The 19,809-nt window shown below is 36.9% G+C and overlaps 1 protein-coding gene and 2 non-coding genes across 7 annotated transcripts in view; 1 reads left to right on the top strand and 2 right to left on the bottom strand.

The window, feature by feature from the left end:
• Nucleotides 1–19,809, bottom strand: part of Cdk12 (cyclin dependent kinase 12) — an 84,600-nt gene that overhangs the window by 24,633 nt on the left and 40,158 nt on the right. For all 5 annotated transcript variants that reach the window (XM_077800575.1, XM_077800573.1, XM_077800576.1 and 2 more), the window contains exons 7-13: nucleotides 18,891–18,947; nucleotides 18,052–18,153; nucleotides 9,437–9,514; nucleotides 7,174–7,290; nucleotides 6,597–6,728; nucleotides 4,422–4,633; nucleotides 2,674–3,126 (exon numbers count right to left, since the gene is read on the bottom strand). In XM_077800575.1, coding sequence (XP_077656701.1) covers nucleotides 2,674–3,126; nucleotides 4,422–4,633; nucleotides 6,597–6,728; nucleotides 7,174–7,290; nucleotides 9,437–9,514; nucleotides 18,052–18,153; nucleotides 18,891–18,947 — 1,151 coding nt within the window. The remainder of the gene's footprint in view (nucleotides 1–2,673; nucleotides 3,127–4,421; nucleotides 4,634–6,596; nucleotides 6,729–7,173; nucleotides 7,291–9,436; nucleotides 9,515–18,051; nucleotides 18,154–18,890; nucleotides 18,948–19,809) is intronic.
• LOC113181560 (U6 spliceosomal RNA) lies at nucleotides 6,027–6,128 on the bottom strand. Its single transcript, XR_003300601.1, has one exon. It is a non-coding gene; the product is annotated as a U6 spliceosomal RNA (small nuclear RNA).
• LOC113181563 (U6 spliceosomal RNA) lies at nucleotides 13,038–13,140 on the top strand. The gene has a single exon (XR_003300603.1). It is a non-coding gene; the product is annotated as a U6 spliceosomal RNA (small nuclear RNA).

Genomic DNA, 19,809 nt, shown 5'->3' with positions numbered 1-19,809 from the left:
TGCCACCATGCCAGGCAGTACCCTTTTAAAAAGTATTTTGAGACTCTACATGGACTGTATAATACTGCTTTTTGTTGTTGTTGTTATTTTTAATTTTTTTTTTTTGTAGTTGAAGATAGACAGCATGCCTTTATTTTATTTGCTTACTTTTTGTTTGTGGTCCTAAGGATCAAACCCAGTGTCTCACACGTGCTAGGCAAGTGCTCTGCCACTGAGTCACAACCCCAGCCCCCTCCCCTGCCCCCGAACACTTTTTTTTCTTTTTAATACTAAGAGCAAGCAACTTTAAAAATGCATGATTGCAAAAGTGGACAAATTTAAATTATATTCTTTTTTTCCCTATTTTTTTTTTTTTTTTTAGTTGTAGATGGACAGAATGCCTTTATTTTACTTGTATATGATGCTAAGGATCGAATTCAGTGCCTTGCACATGCTAGGCAAGGGCTCTGCAACTGAGCCCCAGCCCCAGCCCTAAACTTATATTCTTTCAGCTATTCCATTTTTCATATTTAAATTTTGCCTTTTATATATAGTCTAATTGCTTCTCAATAGAACTAATTTGGGGGCTCAAATTCTTTCACATATATAAAATGAGAATTCTATTTCAAAGTAACAAAGCAGATGGATTATGAAGAACTATTTAATAAAATTCATAAAGGAGTTAAAAATAAAGTACAAATTACAAATCATATTGTTCTTAAAGTGTTAATGTTGCCAATCCCTAAGAGTTCCATACTATTGGAGGGAGGTTTAAAGTAAATATAAAAAACTTATAAACTTCTTGACTCATTAAATTAAAACCATCACCTTTTCCCAACAAATAGATAATAAACAGTAACCAAACTGATAGGTGTCAACTTCTCTGGTTTATACAGTCTGCCCTCTGGTGGAAGTGCTAATGAACAGTGAAATGGCCAAATAAGAGGCATCTGGAGAAATAAGAAAAGGGAAGACATGGTAGAGACAAACTGAATAATCAAGGGGTGACTACAATAATTATTTGTGGCATTTTTCTACTCTTTGAGATGTAAATCCAACAATTTCTGGCCATGGGCCAGGTCTTAATTTTAGTTCAATTTCATCATGTGGTTGATACTTTGCTGGCTCAATTCTGGATAAATTTCTTTCAATCATTACATTAATTTGACCTACTTCTTTCAGGTCTTTTGATTTGAGCTGAATTTTAGGGGAGGTGTGGTGGGGAATTCAGAACCTGAGAGATGAGCAAAGAAGCCTGATTTTTTGTTTGTTTGTTTTTTGGTACAAGAGATTGAACCCAGGGATACTTAACCACTGAGTCTTATCCCTAGCCCTTTTAATCTTTTAGAGTCTCACTGAATTGCTTAGGGCCTCAGTAAATTGCTGAGGCTGGCTTTGAACTTGCGATCCCTCCTGCCTCAGCCTTCTGAGCTGCTGTAGTATTACAGGCATGTACCACCATGCCTGGCCCTAAGAAACCTGCTTTAGTTCTAGATAACTTTGTCCTGTTACTCCATGTCTTGGAGTCTCTTACAATTGGAATAAAAAATAAAACAAAAACAAAACAAATATTTGGAATCATGACACAGTGGCAAAATGAATAAAGACGTATGAGTACATAAGTTCTAGTTTTTGCCTCTCCCAATAATCATCAGAGGAGCCATAGGCGGATTTATTTAAACTCCCTGGAATGCAGTTTTCCTATCCATAAAGTAAGGGATTAATTTTATTATCTTCCAGTTTTAAAAATCTTTACATATGAAAAATAGTTTATATATTTGATCTCATTCCAGTGAAAATAAAGCATATACTTTCTGCACAATCCCATATGAAATGTAATGCAGGACCCTAAAGTTGAAGGTTAGTATATCTCTTCAGCCCTGGTGCCTCTTCTTATTCCCCAAATCATGGGGTCTTCATGGACAGTGAAAATTTCCAAAAAGTTGAAAACACTTTCAGAAGTAAGATTTTGCAAATAGACTGTAAATCAGAATTGATTAGAGAATTTAAACTTCTTTTCCCTCTAAAAAATTGCATATGTGGTCATCAAAGTGTAACATTTCCTTTTTCACCCCACCCCTTCCCCTATAATGCTCACTTCCTGATCTGGGGTCCATTCCATCGTCTCTTTCAGGAACACAGATTTAAAGGAACATTTTTATATGCTATTTTTTTGGGGAAAGGAAATATATGGTATTAAATAACAATCTATTTAGAATTATTCCCAACTTATTCTTCAGGAAATTAAAATGATATTTTATTAGGGTTTTCTTGTCTGTATCTTCCAGGTAAGACTTGTATCCAGCATCCACTCCACTAGAAGTAAAGAAGTACAAACTGATAATGGTTTGTTTGGAAGTTAGATTTTCCAGGACAAGCTGGCCACCATACGCACAGTGGTTCAAGATCCATCACTAGCTATGGTTGTGGTTTTCTTGGGAAGAACATGGGGGACTTTACTTACCTACATCCTAGGAAGTAGAAAAACAATATCTGAAAGGTGCTTTGAGAAACTTTGAAACTTAAATAAAAGAAGCTGGATAAGAAATACATCATTTGGTGCTATGTTCTCCTGTAGACTAGGTTACAGAAAAACTGAAACTGATGCCTTTGATGTGAAAAAGAAAATGTTAGAGATTTTTAAGAGGATCAACAGCACCTGAACTCAATGAGATTCATGACCGGTCTGTTTACCTGCTGCCTCCTCCTGTGGCATTGTGGGAGTTCTTCGGGGCCCCTGTGGCCCACTATTCTTGTCACTGTTGTTTTCCTCCAGGTTGCCTGCTGGCTCCTGGGTTTTCATCAGCTGACTCAAGAGAACTGCCAACATATTCTGCATGTCAGCTGGTGTGCTTGAAGCTTCAGAGGTTGTCTGTTCTGTTGAAGGCTGGACTACAGAAGTAGGGGGTGCCTCTTTCAAAGACTCCTCTGGGGCTATGGACTCTGAGTCTTGCTGCTGGGAAGTGGCTTCTGTCAGGGCACTGATAGACTGGTTCAGGGCTTCCAGCTGCTGTTGCATCTCTGGGTTGGAGTGGATGTTAAGCAGCTGTGCCATCTGAGGGATGCTCAGGTCAGTTTGGCTCTGTAGCAGGTTCAATAACACTGCCAATTCACTTTGATTCAGCTGCTGTGTGATGTCACCAAGGCCTGTGGGGAGAGAGTAGATCCAGTGTAAGAGAAGACAAGGGTCAATTTAAGGCAGACAAGGGCCCTCTGCCTTCTTCAATTGGCAAAGTGAACTATAATATTCAAGAAATAAAGTTTCATTTTGAAGTCTCATTTTTCATGCCTTGAACTGTCATGATATAGTTTGTCATTCTTATACTTTGGCTTAAATATACAAGGATTAACTAAAACATATCTGTATTATGCGTAAAAGTTATTTCAATTTTTTAAAAATATGTATTTTTAAGGTGTAGATGGACACAACACAACACCTTTATTTTTATGTGGTGCTGAGGATCGAACCTAGGTCCCGCCCTCGCTAGGCGACCGCTCTACGGCTGAGCCACAATCCCAGACCCGTGATTTCATTTTAAGGGCTAGGGATGTGGCTCGATGGTAGAGCACTTGCCTAATACATGTGAGGCTTTGGGTTCAATCCCCAATACCAAAAACAAAGAAAAAACCAAACACACACACACACACAATAACTCCCATCTGTATTCTTTTTTCATCTGTTAGTTCCCCTTTTTTGGCTGATACCGGAGAATTGATCTCAGGGCCTCATGCTTGCTAGGCAAGTGTTCTAACAAAGAGCTACTACATTCCCAGGCCACTTACCTATATTCTTTTCAAGATCAGTGATTTTCAACCTTTACTATATATAAGAATTACTAGGACAAATTTTTATTTTTCAACTATTTGAGAGTATCTATTTTTAAAGCTTCCTAGATGATTCTAATGTGTAGCCAATTTGGGGTGGACAAGGAAGGGAAAGTTGATCATATACGGTTCAGAAAAACTGATGGTACTACAGGAAAACTATTTTGTTATGATAGTTCATTTTAACAGCTTTAGATATATTTAGAATGAATAACTGTCTACAGAACTAAATACATTTAGCAACTGTGATTTAATATAATTAGATTCTAAGATCTTATCAAATCTAATATAGATAGGCTCTAAATCAACATGTGTTATAAAGTCATGGATAAAACTTAAATTTTGCTTACCTAATTCACTGATTTTATCACACATCTAAGATATAGTATTCCTTATTTCAAGAAAGGAAAATGGTGTATTATAGACTTTCTGAACCACAAGTACAAAATATGGCTTATATTCTTTCCAAAAACGAGAACAACAACCTCTGTCCTATTGCCTCACTGGACAAAAACTAAAAAGACACAGACACACATGCTCCATACTCCTTGCATATGACCTTTAAAATCTGCCAAATGTGCTTAATAAAAGCACAAAGATCCCATTCCAGCACTGACCTATTGCATCCCCAGCCCCAGGCTCCACCTTGCTAGGAGCAGGCTGAGGTGGTGCTGGGCTACTGTTCTTCACAGGCTCAGCACTTGTCCCTGAGGTAGTTTCTTTCCGAGAGGCTTTGGATGGAGGTGGCTCTTCTACCACAACACCACTTTGTCGTTGCCGTCTCCGTTTCTTACTCCACAATTCATGGCAATCCTGCCAGTGAGGGAGGCTGGAAAAAGACAAAGCAAAGGGGAATGCAGTAGTGAGTGAATAGAGGAATAAAGGATTGAACTGGGAAAGCATGGGAAGTTAGAAGAACAAGGAAACAAGAAAATTAGTAGATAGTAGCAACATATAAAGAACCATGGCAGATGACAATCTGGGGAAATAAAAGTCCAAAAGCCCAAAAGATTTTATATAGTGGGAAATAAGGATCTTGCTAATCCTAGGGATACACCTGATATATAAATTTTCATGTTCTAGTCAAATATTGCTCTTCCTTGATATAACAGGTCAAGTTTCAGCTGGGAATAAAAGGACAGAGATTACTGGCTTACTAATATTTACAAGTCTAAGAAAGGAGGTGATTTAAATCTTGGAACCATATAAATACATGACGATTAAATTATTCTGTGTAAAATGAATTTGTTATTTGGTCTGTGAAAACCAACGACTGGTTCCTTCCTCTTCCTGTTCACTAAATTTCCATAACTACATATTTTTCATATGTAGCGTTTAATACTATGGATTAATTGATGTTATTTCCAGACTTCCCATACTCAATAATGCAAACATTACAAGTATATTAAACCATCTTACTACAAAATCCCTATAATAGGAGTTCCCAAATTTCAGTAAGCAGCTTAGGAATTTCAAGTCACATTCAGTGTACTGAAATTCTAGTCCCACAGATGAATCTGAACATTTCTTTAGAACAATCGGATTTAGTTACTACCTAGTCATGTACTGAAATCTTACCCATTTCAGTGAGACATTCTTTGCCAGGCATGGTATGCACACCTGTATCCCAGCTGCTTGGGAGGCTAAGACAGGAGGATTGTGAGTTCAACACCAGCCTCAGCAAAAATCGAGGCACTAAACAATTCAGTGTAGACCCTGTCTCTAAATAAAATAGAAAAAATAGGTCTGGGGATGTGGCTCAGTGGTCAAGTGCCCCTGAGTTCAATCCCCATTACCCCCTACACACTGGCAAAAAAAAAAAAAAAAAAACTGATACAAAAGCTATAATACTGTTGGTGATAAATCAGACATAAAAGATTTCTTCTGTCTGTAATACCAGGGCTTTGTACATACAACAGAAGTACTCTACCCTTGAGCTATGTCCCCAAGCCTAATAATAAGATTTTTTTATGTGCCAGAATGTGGGGGATGAGTGCAAAATCCCCAGAAGTCCTACAAAATATAGGAAGTTCATAGGATTATGATGAAAGGGAGATCCAAAGACGTTATTTTTTTAAGTCAATATTTAGTGACTTAACAGTGATGCAAACTATTTGAAACTAGGACTATTCTTACAAATATGAGAAATACATGGTCCCCACAGATACAGGTGATTAGAACATAAAATGGTCAAGAACAAAACTAAAATAAATACTTTTTTAAAAAATACAGAATGCTTCATGAATTTGCATGTCATCTTTGTGCAGGGGCCATGCTAATCTGTTTCATTCCAATTTTAGTATATGTGCTGCCGAAGCAAGCACTAGAAATACTTTCAAAGAGGTTGTATAGGGCAATATGCTAAGAATCTAGAGACAAAAAAGATTCTTGACTGTCAAATCTAGAGCAAATATTATAACTAAACCTTTTTTGTTTATTTTGGCTTTTAGTACTAGGAATTGAACTCTATGTACTTTACCACTGAGTGACATCCCCAATCCTTTTTGAGACAGGGTCTTGCTAAGTTGCTTGAACTTATGATCCTCCGGCTTTAGCCTCCCAAGAAGCTGGGATTACTGGCGTGTGACACCATGCCCAGCTCTATTCACTGTTTAAAATAGCAAAACTATCTTCCTTATTAACCATATTAACTTCCTTATTAACTCAAGGAAATCTCTACATGTGAAACTTAGCCATTTGCAGTTCTTTTTAAAAAAAACCTATTATCTTGAGTTTCTCATCTCCTGAGGGTTAGGGGAGGGGAGGGTCACTGCATAGCCACCAGTACTTACTCTGGAGGAGCCATTTTGCTGAGCTCAACATCTTTAAGGAAGTCACTCTGTAGGGTCTGTTCGGCTGTGCAACGCTTGCTAGGATCTAGTGTCAGCATGTGGTCCAATAAATCAAGTGCTGCTGAAGGAATGCTATGGAAAGAAAAAAAGAAAAGGTTAAGTTTGCAATGATCCCATTGTTCTCAAATCTTTTGTTAAAAGGTCTCTGAATTTCCAGCTTCCTGTTAAACTGAGGAAAGGGAGCTAGAAGTTGGCTAATGCAAGCAAACTGATTTGCTCTCACACAGGATTTAAGAAATGCTACAATCCAGGTAAAAAACACACGACAATAATGTCTTTCTCTCATTTCCTTAAAGATCAAAAGAACTATGAAGAAATTTATATATTATTCAAAACAAAATGGTCTTCTATAGTCAAATTAGAAAAGTATGAGGGCTATGATAAAACTAGCATACTGTTTAAAAATAAAATGTTTTGTCAGAGTAAACTGAGACAATGATAACTCCGTAGCCAGGAAAAGGCAAAGTCTTAACACAAGCCAAACCTAAACTGAGATACACATTTTTGCCAAACTCACAAAGAAAATTCTTCTCGCAAACGCCTTCTATATTGCTTCTTCGGTTTCATAGTGTTGAAGTAGGGTAGTTTGATAACATCAGGCCACACAGCTGGACAAGGGCTACCACAGAGACGGCTGAAAATGAAACAAAAAGAAAGTGCAAAGAAATAAGTCAACATCAGGTATTCTTGAGGTTCTACAAGCAGAAATTATTACCTTCTAAAGTTTGGAAATTTTGCTTATCATATTAGAGGGTATGCAGAAAGGTAAAATATGACCTTGCTGCTTTAAGGATAGAAAGAACTGATTATAATACAATAAGAGAAAATAATGGCATAATAATACAAAATAATCTACACATTTGGTTTAAAAAAAAAAATTTCCAGTACTGGGAATTGAACACAAGGGTGCTTTACCACTGAACCACATCTCCAATTCCAATTCTCTCTCGCTCTCTCTCTCTCTTTTTTTTTTTTCCAGTGATGGTGCTAGGAATTGAACCCAGGGCCTAAGGGCCTAGGCATGCCAAGCAAGCACAACTACCTCTGAGACACATTCCCAGCTGTTCCTTTTTTCATTTTATATTTTAAGACAAGGACTTGCTAAATTGCTGAGGCTGGCCTTAAACATGAAATCCTTCTGCCTCAGCCTCCCAAGTCACTGAAATCACAGGTGTGACATTGTACCCAGCATAAAACATGTTTTTAATCCCCGACACAATTTTCATTACCAATTTTGTTCTATTCAGTTAATATTAAGTTCATATACTACAAAAGAGTTAGTCTTATATAGTCCCTACACAGAAGAGAACAGAGCATACAACTGGAAATTTTGATAGGTAATTGGGAATTTATTATGTAATAATGAGTTATATATTACCTTTAAAGTGTCTAGTGTAATTTAAAATTTGCCTGCTGAATTCCTCCTTTCAATTTTATTGGTGGGGGGGAGGCCCAAATTTCATTCTAACTTCAGGACTTCCCTAAATTTTCTATTATAGGTTCAATTTTTAAACTATCTGTTTATATACCATAAACATTACTAAACGGAGGTTTTTGAAGGCAGGGACCTGATTTATCCAAGTCTTAAAGTTTAACAGAAAAGTAATCAACTGAATAACAGGCTTTTCTGGGCTGGGATTGTGGCTCAGTGGTAGAGAGCCCGCCTAGCATGGGAGGGAGCCGGGTTCGATCCTCAGCACCATATAAAAAATAAAGACATTGTGTTGTGTCCATCTACACCAAAAAATAAAAATAAATAAATAAAAAAGAGTAACAGGCTTTTCCTTTTTTTCATACTGGGTATTGAACCCAAGGCCTTGCACATGGTTAGCACATGTTCTATCACTGAATCACTCCCTAGCCCCATAAATTTAATTTTAATTTAACCTAAGAATCAAACAAACAAACATCCTGAAAACAGCATGCTTTTCTTTTTTGGTTTGTGATGAAGTCTCACTATGTTGCCTGGAATGGCCCTGAACTCCTAGGATCAAGAGATCCTCCTATCTCAACCTCCTGAAAGACTGGGGCTATAAGTGCCCATGTTAAAGCAAAATATGCAAAATAAGCTGGAACTAGTGGTGCACACCTGTAATCCTTTCAACTTTGGAGGTTGAGGTAGGAGGATCACAAGTTTGAGACCAGCCTCAGTGACTTGGTGAGGTTCTTTAGTGAGAATTTGACTCAAAATAAAAAATAATTAAAAGAGTTGGAGATGTAGCACAGTGGTAATGCGCCTTTAGGTTCAATATCCAGTACCCTCCCAATCAAAAAAAAAAAGAAAGAAAGAAAAGAAAAATTATGCAAGTTAAGACTTCAAAAAATTAAGTGGAGGGGCTAGGGATGTAGCTCAGTAGGAGAGTGCATGCTAAGCATGCACTAAGCATGCACAAAGCCCTAGGTTCAATGCCAATCACCATAAAACAAAATATAGTTTCAATATATATTTTCTACAATGAAATATAGTTTCTTTTTTTAAATATATATATACTTTAGTTGTAGATGAACACAATACCTTTATTTTATTTATTTTTATGTGGTGCCAGGAATCAAACTCAGTGCCTTATACATGCTAGGCAAGCACTCTACCACTGAACTACAACCCTGGCCCAAAATATAGCTTCTTTTCATACTCAGCCTAGAACAAAATATAAAGTAAATCTAACTGAGCAAAGAGAAAACTTGTACAATCATTTAGTAGAATGATTGGAAAGTGTTAGAAATTAGAGGATTAGATTACCTATCATACTGGGTACATAATAGCACATGCACAGCTGTACCTGATCAGTTCTAGCTGAGCCAGTTCCAGATTGGCTTGAAATATAGGCTTCTTTGTGAACAGTTCCCCAAGGATGCACCTAGAAAGAGTAAAACTGAGAGGTCAGGAGAGAAATCCCTGGAGCCTATTTAAAGTTTTCTCAATAAACTTTTATAATATCAGGCTACATCCAATATACTGTGTTGTAAATTAGCCTAGAACTTCAGTGTCTGTTTCCTAAAAAAATAAAATAAAAATAAATTCTTGCCATAATTTGCCAGCAGATCAAACTTCCACTTGTAAAGGACAGCTCTAAACACAGAAGAGTCTTTATTCCTACTACGGCACTGTAAATTATGAAAATAACTAAAGATAATTTTACAAAGATGCTCAGCAGTTTCTAAAAGGGAAGTTAGTTTGTGTCATTAATCTGCTCTGTAGAATATATACTATACTACAGCCCTCTTGGCACTGTATTTGCAAAAAAAAAAAAAAAAAAAATTATAGGCCAGAATCAGTTCTAATATGATTTTCAAATAAATCACACTTATACAAATACTTTTTGTCATTTTGAACAGGACATTCGAAACCATATGAATATATTTACACAGTCTCAAAGCCATCTCCCTAAAAATTCCTTTATTAACTATAAGAATAAAACCAATGGTCTGGGGTTGTGGTGCAGAGGTAGAGTGCTCACCTAGCACGCATGAGGCACTGGGTTGGATCCTCAGCACAGTATAAAAATAAAAATAAAAAAATAAAGATATTGTGTCCACCTATAACTAAAAAATAAATATATTTTTTAAAATTTTTTTTAGGGGCTGGGATTGTGGCTCAGTGGTAGAGTGCTCGCCTAGTGTGCGTGAGGCACTGGGTTCGATCCTCAGCACCACTTAAAGATAAAATATATTATGTTCACCTATAACTAAAAACATTTTTTAAATTTTTTTTTTAGTTGTAGTTGGACACAATGCCTTTATTTAATTTATTTATTTATTTTTATGTGGTGTTGAGGATTGAACTAGGACCTTACACATGCTAGATGAGCGCTCTACCGCTGAGCCACAACCCCAGCCCAAAAAATTAAATTTTTTTTTTAAAAAGAATAAAACCAATAAGTTTAGTGGGGGAAAAAAACAACAACTTAACCAAATCACAAAAATTAATATCAATACAAAGGGCAAACAAAATCCATATAAGTACACATATGATACTCTGAGAGAAATACAATAGTGCTTATGGCCAGGCAAAGTAGTGCACACCTATAATCCCAGTGACTTGGGAGGCTGAGGCAATCTCAGCAATTTAGCTAGACCCTAAGCAACTTAGTGAGACTCAAGATAGAATAAAAATAAAAATTTTTTTAAAAAGGGGGCTCAGTAGTAAAGCGCCCCAGGGAAAATTGCTTATGAAATATTCCATTCAAAAATGCATAACCTGGGGCTGGGGTTGTGGCTCAGTGGTAGAGCGCTTGCCTAGCATGTGTGAGGCACTGGGTTTGATTCTTAACACCACATATAAATAAATGAATAAAATAAAGATCCATTGTCATCTAAAAAAATATTTAAAAAAAAATACATAACCTGCTAGGCATGGAGGCATACACCTGTAATCTGAGCAGCTCAGGAGTCTGAGGCAGGGGGATCCTGAGTTCAATGCCAGCATCAGCAATTTAGGAAGGCACTAGGCAACTCAGTGAGACCCTGTCTCTAATAAAAATAGGGCTAGGGATGTGGCTCATGATTGAGTGTCTATGAGTTCAAACTCCAGAAATCCCCCACCCCCGAAAAAAACATACCCTGGGCTGGGGAAGTAACTAAGTGATAGGGGCTTGCCTGCCATGTTTGAGGCCCTGGGGTCAATTCCCAGAACTGGAGGGAAAAAAAAGATGTGTAACCTGAATCTACATGGTAGAAAATTTATATTCACCTATAATGCAAATGCTAGAAGGATCAATTAGGCCCATGAATTTGAGACCAGTCTGAACAGCACAGCAAAATTCCATTAAAAAATAAATAAATAATAAGACAACTAAGAATAATACATGATCTTGGATTGGCATATTCACTTTCCCTCAGGTGCTAGGGATTGAACCCAGAGCCTCAATCTTGACAGATGAGCACTCTACTATCACCAAGCTAATCACCAGCCCTCATGATCCTGGACAGGACCTGAATTGGGGGTATTGTTACTAGGACATTACTTATGGTACTAATAAAACTGAAATATGAAATGTACAGTATTAAATAAAAATATTTGATCACTGTACTATAGTTATATAAGAGGTTCATTTGTTTTTAAGGGCTATATATTAAATATTAAAGAGGGAAAAGGCATGATATATGCAACTTCCTTCAAACAAGTCTGGAAAAAATATGATAAAAACAAACTTTTTTTTTTTTAAAGAGAGAGTGAGAGAGACAGAGAGACAGAGAGAGAGAGAGAGAGAGAGAGAGAATTTTAATATTTATTCTTTAGTCTTCGGCGGACACAACAACATGTGGCGCTGAGGATCGAACTTGGGCCACACGCATGCCAGGCAAGTGCACTACCGCTTGAGCCACATCCCCAGCCCAACATTTTTTTTCAATATTTATTTTTTAGATGTAGATGGACACAACACAATGCCTTTTATTTTTATGTGGTGCTGAAGATCGAACCCGGGTCCTGCCCGTGCTAGGCAAGTGCTCTACCGCTGAGCCACAATCCCAGCATAAACATTTTTTATTCTATGTATATATGTGTTATATATATGTGTGTGCCAATGTGGCAAGATGTTAAAAATTAGTCATTCTAGTCAGGCTTGGTGGTACATATTTATAATCCCAGCCACTTGGAAAGATGAGGCAGAAGAATCACTTGATCCCATGAACCTTGAACCTGGATAACAAGGTAAGTCTCTGTCTCAAAAACAAATAGCCATCAAGGAAGCTCAGGCCTATAATTTCAGTGACTTGGAAGGCAGGAGGATCACAAGTTTGAGGCCAGCCTCAGCAACTTTTTGAGATCCTGTCTCAAAATAAAAAAAATTAAAAAGGACTGGGGATAAAAATCAGTAATACAGCAACCCTGGGTTAGATCCTAGAACCCACACATAACAACAAAACTAGTGACACTAATAAGAATGAACCTCAATTTATGTTGAATAAAAAATGTCCTGGGCAAGGTACATATATTATATGATTCCACTTACATAAAACTTTAGAAAACAAAATAGTGGTTTGCCTGGAATGGGATAATGTAGGTACAAGAGAAGGATTACAAAATGATACAAGGAATATTTTTAGGTGATCATTTCTTGACTGTGGTAATGGTTTCACGGTAACTAAATTAGGTCAAAAGTTTTCAGTTGTGTACTTTAAACATATGCAGTTTATTTTATATTTTAATACAAAGGTCTAAAAACTTGAGTGAGCTGGGAATGCAGCTCAGTAATAGGGTGCTTGCCTACCATGTGTGAGGTCCTGTGTTCAAGTCCCAGTGTTGCCAGGTGTGGGGACATATACCTGTAACCTCAACTACACAGGAGGCTAAGGCAGGAAGATTACAAATTCAAGACAGCCTGAGAAAGACAGCAAGACCCTGTCTCAAAATCAAGATTTATAAAAAAAAGGTGGGGTGTGCATATTTTGATAGCATATATATTAAAATTAGAAAAATATAGAGATTAGCATGGTCCTATCCAAGGATAACATGCAAATTTGTGAAGCAATTTTTTTTACTTTTTTTTTTTTTTTTTGTACCAGGGACAGAACCTGGAGGCGCTTTACAACTGAGCTTCACGCCCAGCCCTTTTTTTATCTTGAGACAGGGTCTCAAAAAGTTGCTTAGGGACTTGCTGATTTGCTGAAGCTGGCTTTGAACTTGAGATCCTCCTGCTTACAAGTATGTGCCACTGTGCCCCGCAATGCAATTAAATAAAGGAGGGAGGGCCTGGAAATGTAGCTTAGTAAAAGAGTGCGGTCCACTCTGGATTCAATACTTAGGTACTGGGGGTGAGGTGGGGGAATACATCTAGATAAAGGCTGTGCAGAAGTTCTTTTTTTTTTAAAGTTGTCAATGGACCTTTATTTTATTTATTTATATGTGGTGCTGAGAATTGAACCCAATGCCTCACACATGCTAGGCAGTGCTCTATTACTGAGCAGCCCCATAGGTCTTATAATTTTTAATTAGTTTTAATTAATTATTCCAAAGTAAAATTAGAGAAAAAATATATACTTTTTGTATGCATGAAATATTTCATTTTTTAACCCAGCATGTTAAAAAAGGTAGGGGGCAATAAATCTCTTCTGACTTGTGTTTGTGTATGTATTTGGGGGGTACTGAGGATTATTCTACCACCGAGCTACATCTTAGCCCTTTTTATTTTTTATTTTGAGACAGGGTCTCATTAACTTTCGTAGGCTGGCCTCAAAATTGTGAATTCTTCTGCCTCAGCCTCCCAAGTAACTGGGATTACAGCTGTATGCCGTCATCATGTCTGGTTTGACTTATGCTTTGAAATAAAATTTATTTACAAATATTCACAGAACCAATTTTTATATATTTATTTTGAAATTCTTTAACTTGGCTTAATTTGAGAAAGAAAAACATAGTTCTTTAAGAAATCAGCACCTATTAACATTTATTAATCTCAACTGACAAAAGGCAACATTTTGCTTCTGATATTCAAATGTCTGAGATGGAAAAAAGTAAAATTTATTCTATTTTCAACAGACCTTAAACATTAACTGCCAAATCAAGTTCCAGTGTTATAGGGAGGCTGAAACAGGAGGATTGCATGTTCAAGGCCAGCCTCAGGAACTTACTGAGTACCTAAACAACTTAGTAAGACTAGTAAGTGGTGAAGCACCCCTGGATTAAATCCCCAATATAAAAAAAAAAAAAAAAAAAAAAGAAAAAGAAAGTTCCACTGTTCTAACAACTGGAAATAAGAGGAGATAAATGAAAAACACAATAGCAAGGTTTTCTCATTTCACATATAATTTGTTATACTAGTCTTTCTAGTTTCTCCTCTGATTTGTACACTGAACTGCTATATTAATTCTCTGTTAAAAAAAAAACCATTCTGTATAAATATCTTAAGAGAAACTACCATGGAACATCAAAGTAATAAGTTCACTTCGAAAGGTAAGCATAGGGCTGGGATTATAGCTCAGCTGGTAGAGTCAGCTTGCTTAACACGTATGAGGCATTGGGTTCAATCCTCAGCACCACATACAAATAAAATAAAGGTATTGTGTTCATCTACTATAAAAATATTTTTTTTTAAAAAGGTAAGCATAATCTTGTAAGTTGAACTTTAAAGTAAGACTAGTTTTCTACAGTTTCAATTTCTAATTGTGTTTTATTTCAGTTTCCAATCTTTGGGTGGCTAAAACATTCATTATGTAATCAACTCTTTGCTACTGCAGAAGTGACAGGTTGCACAGACTGAAATAATAATACTAAAAGAACTATGAACTTTCCCCATACATCTTACTGGGGTGTTAATTTTAGAGCCTAGTTGCTAATACTGCTAAAGCAAATAGCCCAGAACACAAATATATCCAGCTTGAGTCAGTAAAACTTAACTAAAGTTTCTTTTGATTTGGGTAAGCTGCCACAGAAATTATCTTTTTCTATTATCCTTTTGAATTTTTTGAAATAAAACCCCTACAGTGCCAGGAGGATCAAGAGTTCAAAACCAACGTCTGCAATGGCAAGGGACTAAGCAACTCAGTGAGATCCTGTCTCTAAAAATACAAAATAGGGCTGGGGATGTGGCTCAGCAGTTGAGTGCCCCTGAACTTAACCCCAGTACCAACAACAACAACAAAAAAAAATTGTGAGGAAAGGAAAGAATGGGATATACTATATCATGAAGTACATATGTCAAAACCATAAAGCATGGAGGTCAAGGACAGTGTGTCACACAATGTAAGAAACAACTAAGAACTAACCCATTTAAAGATGTCTGTTCCCCTAACACACAAATTGTGGTTTCTACTATTTTCCACAAAGGAATGAAGGCTTTTTAGAGTAATAGCTAATATCATGTAGTAGGGCAAAAATGAACAAGATAGGATAAGCCTGAAACCAAAAAGTAAGGGAGGATATCAAAGACTACTATGAAGCCAGATGCAATAGTATATGCCTATAATCCCAGCCACTTGGGAGGCTGAGGCAGGAGGATTGCAAGTTTGAGGCCAGCCTCAGTAATTTAGTGAGGCCCTAAGCAGTTAACTTGATGAGACCCTATCTCTAAAATAAAGGGCTGGGATTGTAGCTCAGCAGTAGAATACTTGCTTAGCACATGAGGCTCTGGGTTTGATCCTCAGCATCACATAAAAATAAATAAATAAAGGTATTGTGTCCAACTACAACTAAAAAAATATTAAAAAAATAAAAAGGGGGGCTGGGGATGTGGCTCAAGCGGTAGCGCGCTCGCCTGGCATGCGTGCGGCCCGGGTTCGATCCTCAGCACCACATACAAACAAAGATGTTGTGTCCGCCGAGAACTAAAAAAAAAATAAATATTAAAAAAAAAATTCTCTCTCTCTCTCTCTCTCTCTCTCTCCCTCTCTCTTTAAAAAAAAAAATAAATAAAATAAAAATAAAAAGGGCTGGGAATTTAGTACAGTGGTAAAGAGCCCCTTGGTTCTTTTTTTTTTTTTTAGAGAGAGAAAGAGAGAATTTTTAATATTTATTTTTTAGTTCTCAGCGGACACAACATCTTTGTTGGTATGTGGTGCTGAGGATCGAACCCGGGCCACACGCATGCCAGGCGAGCGCGCTACCGCTTGAGCCACATCCCCAGCCCAAGAGCCCCTTGGTTCTATCCCCAGTACCCAAAAAAACAAATAAACAAAAAAACCCACGATGATTATCAACAAAACTCAAGAAATAACCTGACAAAAGCTCCCACTGGTAAAAAACTAGATAGTTTAAACAGGAATAAGGATAATAACTACAATGAATTAAAACACATCAAATATGCTTAAATCCAGGAGTTTGTAAAATAAAAGTAAAAAATAAAACCAAAATCTTTCTCACTGGTCATCTCTGGGAATAGTAGAAAACTACATCATTATTTTGAACTGGTAAATAAAAAAAATTAAGCATTATCCTAACTTTTCTACCCAGTTTGCATCTTTATATAAATATTCTAATAAAGAATGGTATGATGAGAATATTACCATTATAAAATTACCACAAATGAATTAAGGGATATAGGCAATGATCATCAATAGTTAATAATATCATAAAAAGAGACAGCTGTAAAGATATAGACAAAGGCCAAAATAAATTAATAGAGACAACTGTTATTTATCAAGTGGGGTATGTGTGTAAATCTGCCCGAATAGGGATTAATATTTTATGAGGCATTGTTTATAACCATCCCCATACTGCCATAATCAAAAGCTACTGATTTGTAGTGGATTGTTTCATTATTTTAAAATTCTCAATAGATAACACACTCATTCACAGTTTGTTCTCTTATCAGTGGTTCCTATCACTTGCTACCCTCAATTCTGAACTACCACTGATCTTCAGTTAGAAGCACTCAAAATCCAAAGCCAGCCTAAAAAAAAAAAAAAAAAAAAAAAGTGCAAGTAACTCAGTGAGACCCTATCTCTAAATAAAATACAAAACACAGCTAGGGATGTGTCTCAGTGGTCGAGTGCCCCTAAGTCAATCCCAGTATCCATCTCCCCCAAAAGAAAATAAAAACCTCAAACCCACCTGTAAAGTAGTTTAAGGGTCAGTGGGTGGTTGTGAAATCAACCCTGAATCTCCCTACAATTTACAGAAAATAAAAGGGATAAAGAACATGAGAGAGCCAGGAGCAGTGACACACGTCTATAATCCTAGAGGCTTGGGAGGTTGCAGCAGGAGAATCTCAAGTTCAAAGCCAGCCTCGACAACTTAAGAGAGGCCCTAAGCAACCCAGTGAGACCCTGTCTCTAAATAAAATATAAAAAAGGGCTAGAGATGTGGCTCAGTGGTTAAGCACCCCTGAGTTCAATCCCTGGTACTGAGTGTTTAGGGGATGAGGGAATGAAAGAGAGGGAAGGAAAAAAAAAAGCAAAAAAAATAAAAACCAGCTATAAGGATACAATCAGCAAAATTCAGGCTGTGAGAAGTCTACGGAACAAATTACCTAGTTTCCTCTAAGGAAAGTGTAAGGAAACAAAACAAAGAGAGATGGAAGGAGGACGTCTAATTAAAAGACTTGGGGTAATCAACTATAATCTGTGGATCTTAATCATTTAAATCCTAATTCAAATGAAATTTAAAAAAAAAGACAGGGACTGGGGATGTGGCTCAAGCGGTAGCACGCTCGCCTGGCATGAGTGTGGCCTGGGTTCGATCCTCAGCACCACATACAAAACAAAGATGTTGTATCCGCCAAGAACTAAAAAATAAATATTAAAATTCTCTCTCTCTCTCTCTCTCCTCTCTCTCTCTCTTTAAAAAAAAAGACAATTGAGGAAATGTTTAAAGAAAAGGTGTATCACTGATATTAATACTCAGCAGAAAAACTTTAGAATTTTAGAAGAACTGTTAAAAGCCAATGTAGAGAGAAAACAGAGTACAGATCAATAATATGTGAGTCACAGACAAGAGAAAGTATTAATAGAACCTTACCCGCAGCTCCAGACATCTATGGCTGGTGTATAGCGCTCTTCCCCCAGCAGCAGCTCAGGAGGTCGGTACCATAGAGTAATAACTTTGTTTGTGTAAGGACGACTGCAATGTAAAACCATCATTATATAAATTTACAATAATTTTGATGATAAATACATAGCTAAAGGCAAACAGAAATAGCTGCCAATTAAAGATGAAATTGTTGAAACAGCTCACAACAATCTAATAATCTAAAAGTAATCTGGATAGGGGACTGGGGTTGTAGCTCAGTGGTAAAATGCTTGCCTAGCATGTATGACTGGGTTCAATCCTCACCTACACATAAACAAACAAACAAATAAATAAATAAAGGTATTGTGTCCATCTACAATTTAAATTTTGCTATTTTATTTTTTGAGGCATAGTCTATGTTGCTCAGGCTGGCCTTAAACTCCCTGGGCCTCTAGAGATCCTTCTCACATGTAAGTTTTTTTACATAATGGGGATTGAACCCATGGGTGAACCACATCTCCAGTCCCTTTTAATTTAATTTTATTTATTTATTTATTTATTTATTTTAAAAGAGAGAGTGAGAGAGGAGAGAGAGAGAGAAAATTTTTAATATTTACTTTTTTAGTTCTCGGCGGACACAACATCTTTGTTGGTATGTGGTGCTGAGGATCGAACCCGGGCCGCACGCATGCCAGGCGAGCGCGCTACCACTTGAGCCACATCCCCAGCCCTCCCTTTTAATTTTAAACAGGGTCTCACTAAGTTGCTTAGGACCTCCCTAAGTTGTTAAGATTACAGGTGTGTGCCACCATGCCCAGTCCCACATGTAATTTTCATGAACGTCTCACCTCTCTTCAGAGTTATAGAGCCGAGCAAGTCCAAAATCTGCTAGTTTGATTTGCCCACTGTAAAACAAAAAAAAATTATTTTTGTAAGCAATTGGCAGTAGTCCCCAAACTGTACTTGAAAAGTCAAGTGCTAATCAGTTAAAAACAACATGTTTTTTTTTTACAAAAATGGATTTTAATCTGTTTTCTCATTTGTGTTCTTACCAGTCATTCTCCTCAATTAAGCCTCTTTTGACTATTCCAATTTACAATGCTTCAGGCTTTTTTTTTAAATTATTACTGCATTTTTTAATTTAATTTCTTAGTTAATTCTTAGTCAAGGCTTTCTTTTTAGATATAAAATGTATTTTGGCATATGATACATACATGGAGTATAATTTATTCTAATTAGGACCCTATTCTTGAGGTTGTACATGATGTGGAATTACCTTGGTTGAGTATTCAAAATGCAAGGATAGGAAAATTATGTCCCATTAATTCTACTGCCCTTACTATTCTACTCTTCCACCCCACCCCACCCCCTTTCCCTTCATTCCCCTTTGTCTAATCAAATGGACTTCTACTCTTTCCCCTCTCCATCATCCCAAGTTTATTTGTTTGTTTAATTTCTGGGTAGACCACAGGGCCTGAACCTGCTAGATTAAATATTTAACCTAGGGCTGTTCTAGATTTTCAAAAATTTAAGATTGGGGCCTTAAATATAATACATAATTCTTGACTGATTCTGGCTTGAACAAACTAGCTACAAAACACATTTTTGGGGGGGAGGGAGGGGTCACAAAGGATTGAACTTAGGGGCACTTAACCACTGAGCCACATCCCCAGTCCTATTTTGTATTTTATTTCAAGACAGGGTTTTACTGAGTTGCTCAGGGCCTTGCTGTTGCTGAGGCTGGCTTTTTTTTTAAAAGAGAGAGTG

Source organism: Urocitellus parryii, chromosome 7, assembly GCF_045843805.1.
Source record: "Urocitellus parryii isolate mUroPar1 chromosome 7, mUroPar1.hap1, whole genome shotgun sequence".
NCBI lineage: Eukaryota > Metazoa > Chordata > Mammalia > Rodentia > Sciuridae > Urocitellus > Urocitellus parryii.
The sequence above is the reverse complement of the archived record's forward strand: the minus strand, read 5'-3'. Positions and strand labels throughout refer to the sequence as shown.